General features: G+C 32.0%; 1 protein-coding gene across 4 annotated transcripts; it reads left to right on the top strand.

Moving 5' to 3' along the window:
• Nucleotides 1-769: 769 nt before the first annotated feature.
• LOC145320305 (organic cation transporter protein-like) lies at nt 770-12876 on the top strand. 4 transcript variants are annotated; one of them, XM_080162723.1, is made up of 7 exons: nt 841-926; nt 1984-2174; nt 3284-3589; nt 6165-6329; nt 9376-9654; nt 10327-10584; nt 10893-12876. In XM_080162723.1, the coding sequence occupies exons 2-7, from the start codon at nt 2167-2169 to the stop codon at nt 11677-11679; spliced, it is 1803 nt and encodes a 600-aa protein (XP_080018849.1). In that variant the 5' UTR covers nt 841-926; nt 1984-2166; the 3' UTR covers nt 11680-12876. The 4 variants fall into 4 exon arrangements, with proteins under 4 accessions (XP_080018852.1, XP_080018849.1, XP_080018863.1 ...); XM_080162726.1 differs by lacking the exon at nt 1984-2174 and having other exon boundaries at nt 770-926; XM_080162737.1 differs by lacking the exon at nt 1984-2174 and having other exon boundaries at nt 910-930.
• The last annotated feature ends 224 nt before the right edge of the window (nt 12877-13100 follow it).

The raw sequence follows: 13100 nt of genomic DNA, 5'->3' as shown, positions 1-13100 counted from the left end.
TAAAATTTTCCATAAAGTGGCGCCGGTCACACCTCCCTGACATTACAAATGGGTTTTAATGTTACATTAAAAAAATTAACTAGAAAAAATCTAAGAAGAAACACAAATACCTTTCTATCAAGCCTCTCTTTAAACATACAACCACAAGCGTGCAGAAATGGGTTTAACCAACCCCCTGACAAGTGTATGCACCTCAATGACACTCAAAATTAAAACACCCAAAGGAGGGTCAAGATAAAAAGTCAAACCCTCCTGAAATTTAAGAAGGTGTAAAAGAAAATTTCAGGCGTCAATTTACCATTGATGTTTTTTTTGACGTTTTTGAGTAGATAATCCTCCTTAATATCGTTACTAAATTTCAACTCTATTGTGGTCTATAATACACCCCCTTAAAGATCACACCCCAAAACTAATTTGATAAAAAAAAAAGAATAAAAAGTCACGTCATTTCCTTTCTAATCAAAAGCTTTGATTAAGTCTAAAGTAAATTTATCTTTCGATACAGTTATTTTTCTAAAATGAGACTCATGACAAAAATAATATTTTTTTAGATTCATAAAAAGCATATAGTAAACAAAGAATGAGTAAAATAAAACCTAAATCAAATTTAAGGTATATGTGACAAAGAGTGAATTGGAGAATAGCGCTGGGAACACAATAACTTCTCTCTCAGGGAGGTTTTACTTGTGTCTAGCTTTGCACAAGAGCACACCAGAGGGAGAGAGAGGGAGAATATAATATATGTGAGTATTTCTAGCAGGAGCAGGATCCAGGTTTCTCTTAAATATAACATAATACACAGATAGATAGATAGTATATAGGGCTCTCTGAGAACCTAGCTTACTCTCTGTCCTGAACAATATCTCTCCAGTAATCAGCCGCAAGCACACAATATAACAGCAAGCAAAGAAAAGCTCTGTAATCACGTAGGTTTAATAGTTGTTTATTTATTTAACAAAGGTTTTAATTCCAATTTGAGTTTAGTCGAAAAATAATTTCAATTTGAGTTAATCATGATTAATTAATCTTCCATGCAAAGTGTATGAATTTTGAATTTAAAAATAAAGTTTCAAATAATTAATTTGTCTAAAATTGGGTCATTACCCCTTAATTTAAAACAAGAATACATTGAAAAAATACACATAAATATTAATCTTTAGATTTTTAGTTGTACACTTTATGTAGTACAGTTAAAACATAAAGGTATTCTTTAGATTGATTAGTAATTAAAAAGTTGAATATTTTGATATTTATCATTTGTGTTAGCTTGTCAGATATATGCTTAAACTTTTTATTTACTCTTTTACTTTCTTTTTTATTGTTTTCTTTGACTCATGTAAAAAAATGCTAATCTAGCCTTGTCTTTTTATTGTCAAATATCTTACACTCTTTAAACATAAAATTTTTTTCTTAAAAGTAAAATAAAATTGATAAGCAAATATCTAACTTATATCATGACTAACTTTTTTGTTAAGAAAGAAAACCTACCATGGAATTTTGAAAATTAAGTATAAATTAATTTGATTACTAAGTTAAAAAGCGTATTTTGAAAATATCTTCAAATTCTTTTTTAGAAGTATGTCTAATGACTTTTACTTTTAAAATCTAAATAAATACTGAAATCATAAGGTGCTATTTAAAAATAATAAAATAGAGTGTAATGCAGTTCATTTAACTCATAGATTGTGCACACTTTATTTTTTGTTTCCTTGACCCATTAAAACTTTCATAATTTCAAGTCAATTTTTTGCATTTCTTTTAATACTTTCTTTTTAAAATTAGTCATTAGAATTTCATGCTTTTAAACTTTATTTAACAGTTATTTTTTTCAAAACACGCTTTAGTTTTTTCAAAGCTAGATAAAATTTACAAGAATGGCCTTTGAAATAAAAGACCATACCAATAAATTTTGTCCAGATTTTAGGTGTTAAAAAGTGAAATATAGAAAAAAGTAAAAGTCTAACTACTCTGTATTGTTTTTAGGTTAAGCCATGACTCTGAGCTGCCAAAAGTATTTTATACCTGGACACATGGAGAGCCGGGAGCTAGTATCCCGGAACAAATTATCATTATTTACCATATTATGTTGTATTCCATATTGTATTTGTGTAAATTTGTACAATCATTCATATTCATCAACATTATCATTCAATCCACATTTTTACAATGGTCAGGTAAGATATCAAAATAAAAAATATTTTCATTAATAATCAAATTTTTGTTGACTTACTTTCTAAACCATTTGTTTTTTAAAAGGGAAAATTATATTCCCTTAACTTCATTTGTTTTTTTCAATAATTAGGGTAAAACTATGAATCATTCCTGTGCTTTTTTTCCCTGCTTACCCTCCGAAGAGAAAGCCACTCTGCTAGTAGCTAGCTCTTATAAAGTGGCAAAATGCCAATGTCAAAAATCATATAAGCAAGAATTCTAAAAAAGCTACAGTATTTTAAGTTAATTGATATGTTAAAGTCAAATATTTTAAAAGTAGGAACGTTTTTGTTTATATCTTATTTTTTTTCTCTAAATACAATTCCAAAATTATCATTTTTTTACTAAGAATAAAAATTTTAACCTTATTTCTTTTTATTTTTTTTTATTTCTGTGCATACACAATCATAACAATTATACATAGCTGAGTTTCATTGAAATATAATATTTTTACTTCAGTTATTGAAGGCTGAAGAAAAAGGGTTTTAATCAAATTTTTCAGCTATTAAGGCGAAGACATTTGCTGCACTCCACAAGGCTTTAATATTTTTAGAGGTGCCACAAAAAATATTTTTTTTCTTGTACATAACATTTTTTTGTGCTACCTCTAAAAATGTGTAACGTTTGCCCTTGACCGCGAGGCCTAGGTAAAGAGTATGCGGGTTCGGAACGGTCACGCCCGACGTTCCGGCCCCGTGAGGCTCTTGACCATGGGTAGGCGGTCATTGAGTGGACGTGTACCCGGTCATGGCCTCATATGGTAGTTTTATTTTTAGAGCAACGGAGTTATGCTTTAAGTGCAACGGATTTTTTATTTTAGAACGCCGGCCTCCGCGAGGCTCTTGAGCTCCGAGTATGCGAGAATTCATAGAGGTCATTCAGGATGACCTTCACAGCAAGGTTATTTAGAATGACCTTTAGTCCCGCGAGGCTCCTAGCTGATTGAGTAGGCGGATTAGTGTTTGTGTATCATAAAATTTGTTTTCAGATATTTATATAATTGTATGCCACTATAATATTTTTTTGTTTTATTTTTATAGGGTTAGGAATAGGTTTATACAGTTTTTTCTAGGATACAACGACAAGGACAAGTACAAGCAAAGAGCATCATAATGGAGACTGAAGCTGCTGCAGAAAATCAATCGGACATGAGGCGCAACTCTGGAGAGAGCTGCAGCCTAACAACAGCCAGCTCATCAGACCTAGTGCTGGATGTTGACCTTGTGGCCGCTCAGATGAATGATCTGGAGGATGTTGCAGAGGATGATGTCAAATCATCTGATGTCAAGTCTGACGAGGAGACAGTCAGTGATGACACTACTGCTCCGCTCTCCCAAGGAGTGGATTCGATCCTGGATTATCTTGGCCAATTTGGAAGGTAAGCAAATTAAAACTAATTTTCTTCAGCCTGTAGGAAAAATTAGTTTAGAAGTTTTTATTTAACTATTAGTAATATATGGATTATGATTTATGATTAAGTACTTTGATAAAAGATATTTTTTTGGTGCTTTCCCTAAATGTTTCCCAATGAAACCACCCCTCTCATGTAAGATACATTAAAATTAGGGGGAGGAAGGGTACTTTTTACTATGTCCAATTCTTATGGGGCAACACAGTGTCCAATATAACATAACCTGACCAAAGCAATAAACAAACTTCTTTATTTCATTTAATTTCAAAACTCTCCTCTCCCTCTGAGGTTCTATGATCGACCAGGCCCTTTGACATAGTCTTTAATCAAATTTTGTCATAATATTCAGTATTTATGCCTAATGTTGGACAAAATCGCGACCTTAATACTTAAACCTTGCAGTTGCGCGCTTAAATATTGCACGAGATTAAAATAAACTGAATCTAATAAATCCAAACTAACCCAAACTACTTGATATCTTTATTAAATGGGTGTATTTCATTTCTATTTTGGTTTAATTCCACATTCACCTGTTGAAAAATATCATAAAAGATTGTAATAAATACCCTCTTATCTTTAAGTTATAATTTACTTTTTGCAACTCGGATTAATGTCCTCTCGACCTATTTCAAATGAATTAGATTATTTTGTTGCGTCTTGAAAAATGTGTACAGGCAAAATTCTTTCAACGATAATTGCCTTTATTCTTGGCGTCTTCGCACTAGCCTAAAGGGATTTGAAAACAAGTAAAAGTAATCTCACTTAACTCTTCTAATAAAAAAAGCTCAGCTAGTAATCTAGCCTTTTCCTTCATATGTTATTAGAGTAAACCAGTAAAAGTACGTTCTTAGATTTAGCTAAAAAAATACAGTAGTATTCTAAGTTGACTTTGAAAATCTAATAATAATAATAATGTTTATTTGGTGCTGCCAGGTACCCCCCAGCTTAGGAGATAGCACATACAATACTCTAAATTGCTGCTATCTATCGACAATTTAGAGTTTACATTATGATGTTTAATCTCATACAAAAATAAAATAATATAGACTAAGAGTTTAATTATTGACTAAGTATAAATTGGTGGAAAAGAAGTAAAATTTTCAGGATATGCACCAGAAGCTACAGGAGTACTATCTTGACTAAAATGGGGATAGTGTATTTGATTCCTGAAGCCCCTTTTTAAGGAATACGAAAAGAGAAAAAAGAATATAAAACATATTAAATGTGAAAGAGAAAATTAAAACTTTAATTTAGTTAAATTGAGTTGTGAGAATGGTAACATTCATAGCTTTTGAGTTTTAAATCATACTATCATTAAAAGATTAAAAGTACACTTTAGTACAAATTATTTGTAACTTTTTCCCTTTATATATGACCCTAAACTTTCCACCCAGAATTTTATAGGCAGAGAGTTGTTTTAAAAAGGTTAAAAAATGCATTTTGATGGCGTAATCTCTATTTGCATGGAAAGTTTTCAAAACAGACTTCTTATGTCATCCTTTTATGTTTAATTTGTAAAGTAGCACAGCTAAGATAAAATCAGGGTCTGTCAGTTTGCATCTTTGTCAGTTTGCATCTTTGTCCTTTTATAGTTGTATCGGCCAATATAATTAGCTTGAAATTACAGGGGGGTTATTGCTTAATTCGTTTTTTATATAATTTTTGTAGATTGGTTTTACTTCGCTATTATACTAACAAAACTATTAATATACTAGCGGTTACGCCCCCTAGAAGCCTCTAGGGGTATTTAAAATAGGCGGGGTAAAAATAGGCTTCCCCTCATTTTTAATTTGAATTTTTAGGAAAATTTTTTTTGGGGGGGTTGGGGTCATCTTTTGGGGAGGGTGGAGATACCCTCCTCCAAAATAGTTGAAAACTTACCTGGACCTATGAGAAGCTTCACTGTAAAGGAGAACCATATCGGTTCAGCGGTTAGCTAGATATTTCACAACAGACAAAAAAAGCTTAATACTTAATGTAATAGGAGGATAGGATATATAGAAACATGTAATTAATTTATGACATGAATAAACTATTAGATTTAATTTCATGATTAAATCAAATGTCAAAATTTAATCATCTGCATTATTATATGTTAAATGTTTAATTTTAACATTATAAATCAAAACAATAAAATTAAATTTCTCAATGTTATTTTGAAAAAATATAAATATGATATTTGTATGACATTTAACAAAAAAATACACAAAATATATGATTTAGTAATATTTAATAATATTGCAGAATGTCAATTTAAAAAAAAATAGAATAAAAAAAATGTGAAAATGTAACGATTAAGAAACTTTACATGTAGAAGTTTACCCTCAGGGTTAAAAAATAGGCACCGAAGGGTTTGATCACCCCGCAGGGGCTAGAAATAGGAGCAAAGCTACTGTAAAAATACGACGAAACCTGCTACTTCGTTTTTTTTCCCCTGATCCGATTGTCTTCTTATTTTTTTATAGGATTTTAATCATATCGTAAATGTTCCTTTTACTTGTCTAAATAGTTATGATTTTTTTTTTAAATGAACTATTTTCAGGTTTCAGCAGGTTCTGTACCTGATGCTGTGGCTGCCAGCAGCTTCTATGGCTGCTGGAGTGTACAGTGCTGTGTACCTGGAATGGAGCCCCAACTATACCTGTGCTGATGGAAAGGATGAAGGTAGAAACATGGACCATACCGACTATGATGGGGCTTGCTTCAGGTAAATTTTTAAGTATCAAGAAAGACTATTTCTGTAACTTTTATTATTTTGGTGAATATTTCGTATTTTTATGACTCTCTTGGAATAATAGAGTTTTTGTAGAGAAATGAAATTTTTTTGGCATCTTTAAGATATAGAAAGTCTCAATTTATTGAGGAGATTCCCATTAATAATTACTGTCCATTCTAGTTGTGAGGTTTTTGGTCTGAAGCTTAAGATTTTAATATCCAATGTACCGATCTCTATTTTACAAAAGCTTTACATAGATCCCTGGGTGGTTTTATGCTAGTGCATTTTTAGATTTAAGCCTTGGGATTGTTTTAAGCTATTTTCTTTCCCCTTCTTACCTGCCACTTTGAATACAGTGGTTTAAGATACTAGGGGCGCAGTTGCTAGTTTATCATATAGTAAAAGTTAATCATATAAAAATATTGGGAATGATAAACAAATAATAATGTTTACAAAAATGTACCTTATGCTTTATGGCTAGACAGAAACAGAGATATAGGGGACAATGGGCTGTTTATTACACTAGTCCCCAAAGTTTTGAAATAGTGTTTTCTTAAGGGAGCAAACGTTTAAACCATTAATTGTAATCTAAAAGGGGGTAATTTTATGTATGATCTTTGGGTATATACATCAATTTATCGGCCATTGTCTTATCATTTTAGATCCCTGAGACAGAAAACTATACAACCATGAGCCAGACAACTAAATCCAGATAAATCTAGAAATACTCCAATAGATATATATATTTATTAAAGCTTAATAGGATTACTATATTTTTTTACTAGCGGCTTCGCCCCTAGCCTCTAGGGGCTTTGCCCCAAGAGGTTTTATCAAACTAATTTTTCGTGTTTTAGATTTTAAAAAAAAATAATTGGGGGGATGGGTATTTTTCATTTTTTGGGGGGGTTAGAGGTGTCTCATCCCCCCCCCCCCCCCAAGAAAATAGTTATAAACCTTCCCGGGACCTATGAGAAGCTACCCTGTAAAGGAGAACCCGATCGGTTCAGCGGTTAGCGAGATCCTTCGCTACAAACAAACAGACAGACAAACAAACATCGTTCTACTTTGTATTATAGATAGAGACTTTGCCATATACGGTCTAAACTTTGTAGACTTTAGCTAGGAAATCCATATACAACTTTATACTTCTACACAAGGTTTTTGTAAAATAAATGAATTCTAAATTCAATATCAATAAGATTTCTTTTGGAAAGTTTAAGTTTTGGACCTTTGGTTATATTTTCCGATGATAGTAAAATCATAAATTAAACGGATTCGAAGTCACGCTGTAATATGTCATTATAAATATAATGATATCTTTGATTTAATTTTAGATAATCAAGTTTAGTTGAATGCAACCGTAGCTGAATAAATTAGATATCTAACATTTTATTCTTTTTATAATAAAGATAGAATTTATGTAAGCTAACCATAGGATTTTCAATCCTTATCTAAGTGACCATAATTCTTCTCTATGATATACTTAATACTTATAATCTCTATAACTTTTTATGAGAGGGACATAAGATTGTTTATATAAAAAAGTTACATAACTTAATATATTCTTCTATTGCAAAAGAACAGTTTTCTCAGGGATAAAATGATTGTTTAATCTGTGTCAAGGACGTCAAAACTTATTTTTTGAGGGCTGGGGTACAAAATCTCAATAAGTGTTATAATGGCGTGTGAATTTGTCCTCTTTTATTCATTCTCTTGTGGTTGGAAGTTGGTAGGAGTTAAAATATTTGAAATGTAAAAAATACTTGATTTGTAAATTTTTGGAGCTTTAACTATAGCAAAAAGAGTAACCTTTTTACATTTTCATTGATACCTACTTTGTATCCTAAAAAAGCTTTAACTAAAAGGTATTAGAGTAACAGTGCTACTTATATATATTGTCTTTTTGTTCATCCCTTAATTCATGAAATTCTCTGTTACAGAGACTAGAGAGAGAAGTTATTTATCGCATCGTATCTTAGACGGCTTTCCGCGGATATCAAAGTGAAAATTATAAGATTAAAACTAGTTTTGTTAGGCCCGAGAGACCGAAGGCCCGACCTAACAAAACTTGTATTAATCTTATTGTTTTTATTTTAATATCCGTTGAAAATTGTCTGTAATTCAATGCTATACATAATATTTAATATTGCTGAGAACCGGTTCTAATCCAGCGGACATCAAACGGTTTTGAAGCCATACTGGAAAAATGAATTATTCCGACTCAGCAATTTTTCTCTTTGCAATGGAATTTTTCTCTCATAGAGTTTTTTCTCTCAATATATATATAAAATATTATGTACTTTATAATAATGAATTTATTTGTGTTATTGCGTTTTAAACCATGGATTTTTTGTTAACCCAAAAAGGCCTCTAGGATAGAGCAAAAATAGTTTAATTAAAAAAAGAAAGAATCTGGAAAACTCTATTAAGTGAAGTTCTATTAGAATCACAGAACTATTATTAAATTAACCAAAACCTCATAATGGTTATCTAATGCTTAATATCATAGACATCTTTCTGCGGATGTTAAAATGATAAATTAATTCCAGTTTTAATTTCTTTGAAGACTGGGCAAACAAGACTGGTGTTAATCTTATGATTTTAATTTTACAAATCGTTAAAAATGGCTGAAATACAATGCTACCCTTGATTTTCAGTATGCCCCAGAATTGGATCTAATCCAGCGGATGTTAATCTGTTTGGAAGCCATACTGGAAACTTACAAAATCTTTTAAACTATTTCTTATTGTGGTATATAATCCAGAGAGAGAGGGGACAAAGGGCTATTTATTACACTGGTCCTCAAAGTTTCGTGATAACGTTTTCTTATTTGTTAGCTTAACCACTTTGGGGACCATAGTCACATAGTGATTTTTAATTGGTTAATTCAATAAGTTGAGTGTTTTTACGTTTCAACCCCTAATTTTAATCTACAGAAGGGATAATTTTGTGTATCATCATTAGGGATGTACATGAGTTTATCGGCCATTGTCTTATCCCTTTAGATCACTGTATATAATTGATTTTTTATATATAGATCTGACAATGTGACCAGCTGCACAGAGTTCGAGTACGACACCTCCCTCTTCAGCTCCACCGTGGTGTCCGACTTCAACCTTGTTTGTGGCAGACAATACATCCAAACTCTGTCCAAGACCATCTACATGATGGGCATGTTGGTGGGCTCCTTTGTGTTCGGATGGATGGGAGATGTGTGTGGCAGGCGGATGGCTTTTCTTGCGACCACTGTCTGTCTGACCCTGGGTAGTGTGGGATGTGCCGTGGCCCCCAATGTGGAGATGTACATTGTCGCCAGGTAAAAATCAGGAATTTATATGACAGTCCTTCCAATATAGACAATTTTTTACGAATAATAGATAAAAATCTTACCATTAATACCAGTTTTGTTAGCTTGGGCCTAAAACTGGTTTTAATTTTATGGATTTTCATTTTCATGTCCGCGGAATGCTGTTTATAAAACGATGCAATAAATAACTATTCCTGAAATTAATACAAATGTTATTGATTTTCTACTTTGAACGATAAAACATACCTATATTATTCTTTATTAAAACAAACAACAAAAAATTAACTAATAATAACAAAAAAATCAATGTAATATGTTGCATGTATTAAATATAGGATTTTTTGATTGACATTTTAATTGATTATATTGTATGTATTAAAATAATCAAAAAACAAAGTTGTTGAGCACTGAACGAAATATCCAAAATTATATCAAAAGTAAAATACATTTTTTGTAGAGTTTTTAATATTTTCTGTCAAGTCTGCAAAGAAAATTTAACCTAAAGTAAAACCCTTTCTGGCTAAGCTGATTGAATTTTAAATTAAACTTTGTAGTAGAAATAACACAAAATTCCATCATGAAAGTATTAGGAAATTAAGTAAAAACCTTCAAATAGAACTTCTTTCGTCGTATTGTTAATTTAATCAACATAGGTAAAATAAGAATATATATTTTATTTAGGTTTATAACCTCTTGTGGAGGAATGGGAATCTTTATCACCGTTTTCGTGCTTTCCATGGAATTTATCGGCCCCAAGTTTCGAACCATGTGCGGTGTGGCCATCCAGATACCCTTTGCCCTGGGAGAGCTGTATATTGTGCTGATGGCCTACCTGATTCGTGACTGGAGGATGTATCAGACTCTGCTGGCTATTCCCTTCTTCTCTTTCTTTGCCTATGTATTCCTAATGCCTGAGAGTGTTAGATGGCTCATTTCAAGGTAGACCTTATTTTTATTTTAAATATAAAAGCACACGCATAATTTGATAGCGTATATAAAAAAAAATTGTTGTTAAATAATACTAGATATACTAGAGCATTTTGGGGTAATGGTATCATTAGTAAGTGGTTAGAAGACGATAGCAGGGGCTGTGACCCCTCTATATTTAAATCTTAGAATTAACTTCTTAATTTTTATTCTTTCGGTCCACCATCTTCGCTTTTAATCATGATTCTAATCTACTTAATTGTACAAGAAATAATTCTGCCTCTTAGAAATTTAATTTGATCATTCTATTTCATTTTCAGAGGAAGAAAAAGTGAAGCTATGGTTGTCCTATCCCGTGTAGCAAAAGTCAACAAAGTCATCCTCCCACAAATGGACGATGAATCCGATGAAACAGAAAACCTGCCAGAAATGGAGGACAACAGTTCGAAGCCAGCAAACGCAGGCATGTCTCAAATGTTTCTGAACCCCACCCTGTGTCTAAGATTCTTCATTATGGCTCTTAATTGGGTTGTAGCAACTCTTGGATATTATGGTTTAAGTCTGAGCTCTGCGGGACTTTCTGACGATCCTTTCACTTCCTTTGCCCTGTCCGCTACGATGGAGATCCCCGCGTACCTGTTCTGCATTTCCTGCCTAGATAAAGCCGGCCGCAAGGGAATCCTTGCCTTCAGCCAGATCCTAGCTGGAACCACCTGCCTGACTGCAGCCCTAATGCCTGCTCACCTCGCCACTTTCACAACAGTTCTCACCTTGATTGGAAAATTTGGCGCATCCGCCTCATTCGCCATTGTTTTCATCTTTACCGCTGAGCTCTTCCCGACTCCAGTCAGAAATTCAGCAATTGGCCTCTGCTCAACATCAGCAAGAGTTGGTGGATTATTGGCGCCAACAATTGCCTCATTGGCATCAACAAACCCACTGCTGCCGTTCTTGATAATGGGCTGTTGCAGCTGTGTCGGTGGCCTGGCCGCCCTTCTGTTACCTGAAACTGCTGGTCTACCCCTGCCTGATACTGTACAAGAGGCTGTCAGTATAGGAAGTAAAAACAAGAAGAACAATTATAGGAATATAATGTTGACAATTTAAATTAGATTTACTTATATCTCTCTCATTATGTGTCTATCCATCATTCCATATTTCTGTTCTGTTTCTAATTTGGTCATATCATAATTTATTTCCTTATCTATTTTATACATATATATATCTTGCATTTAACCTTAGCCATTAATCTCTTACAAAAACTTTTCTTTAGATTCTTTGCCACAAAATCTCAAATAACGTTATTGTTCTTTTTCCATTCTTATATACATTATACATATAAGAATTGTGCACTTTAGTTTTCTTGGAAATTTCCATATATCATCAATAATATACATAAATATATTTTTATCAGGAATTGCCCAACATTATATTTTCTTTGCAGGCAAAACCTTTTGGTTGTAAATGAAAAGTTGATACAAGGAGAAAAATAAATCTACACCAATCCCTCTATCCCTGGTGGTTGTTTGTCAGAATCTCGTTTTTTCATCATTGTTCTCATTAAAGTAAAACTCAAAGAAAGCGACCGGAATAAACAGCGACATGATCGCGGCGCCTTAACTACAACAAACAAAGCATTTTTACGTCGTTTTTATTAAACATTTCATATTCATATGTATTTATAACACAATTTTATAGTTAAACAAATTTTAGAAAAGACTTGTGCTTCGCTGTTTTACAGTGGAGCTTAAATTAATCAATATTTGATTGAACTAGTATTTCATATTCTAAGACAGTTTTTTTACAAAATATTTAGCAAATTTTTTCTCAATACTTTATTTCCTAGTACAATATTGTTTACTTGTAATATTAAAATTTTTTATAATTCCTTGCTCAAAGGGAATAATTGAAAAAGGTTGTATTTCATATTATTATTATATCTACTGTAAAGTATTATAGTTTTTCATATATTTGTGATAGTTATGGCTCTATTAGGATTTACAACAATTTGAATTAACTTTAGAAATAGAAATGAAATAATTTAGGCAAATAACAAAAGTAAATACCATTAAAGTGTTCAAAAAAAAATTCAAATAAATTAAGCACAAACTTTTTAAAAATAACTTTCAAGAAAGCCAATTTATATACATACATAGTTGAATGTTATAATAAATATAAAATTATTTATATATATATATGTTTGTAATATAAAAATTTAAATGGCCCACATTCCTAGGCATCATGAATGAAAATATAACTCTGGAAAAAAAATGTTTTTATGTGATAATAAAGATTTAGATAAAATTTTTAGTTTTTCTTTCTACTGTTGCGTTATCTGTGGATATCGATAAACGTTGAACCAATATGGGTCTCCTTTACGGTGAAGCTTTTTATAGGCCCTGGGAAGGTTTATAGCTATTTTTGGTAAGAATGCCACTACCTTTCAAGAGAAATCGCCCCTAGAAAAAATGACGACCACCCTCCCCCCATTTTTTTCTTTTTAAGACTAAATCAAAAGTTGAGAAGGA

This window comes from Acartia tonsa, chromosome 1 (assembly GCF_053477335.1).
Source record: "Acartia tonsa isolate MP-2025a chromosome 1, ASM5347733v1, whole genome shotgun sequence".
NCBI lineage: Eukaryota > Metazoa > Arthropoda > Copepoda > Calanoida > Acartiidae > Acartia > Acartia tonsa.
Note: the sequence above shows the minus strand (reverse complement) of the source record. Positions and strands in the feature narration are given on the sequence as shown.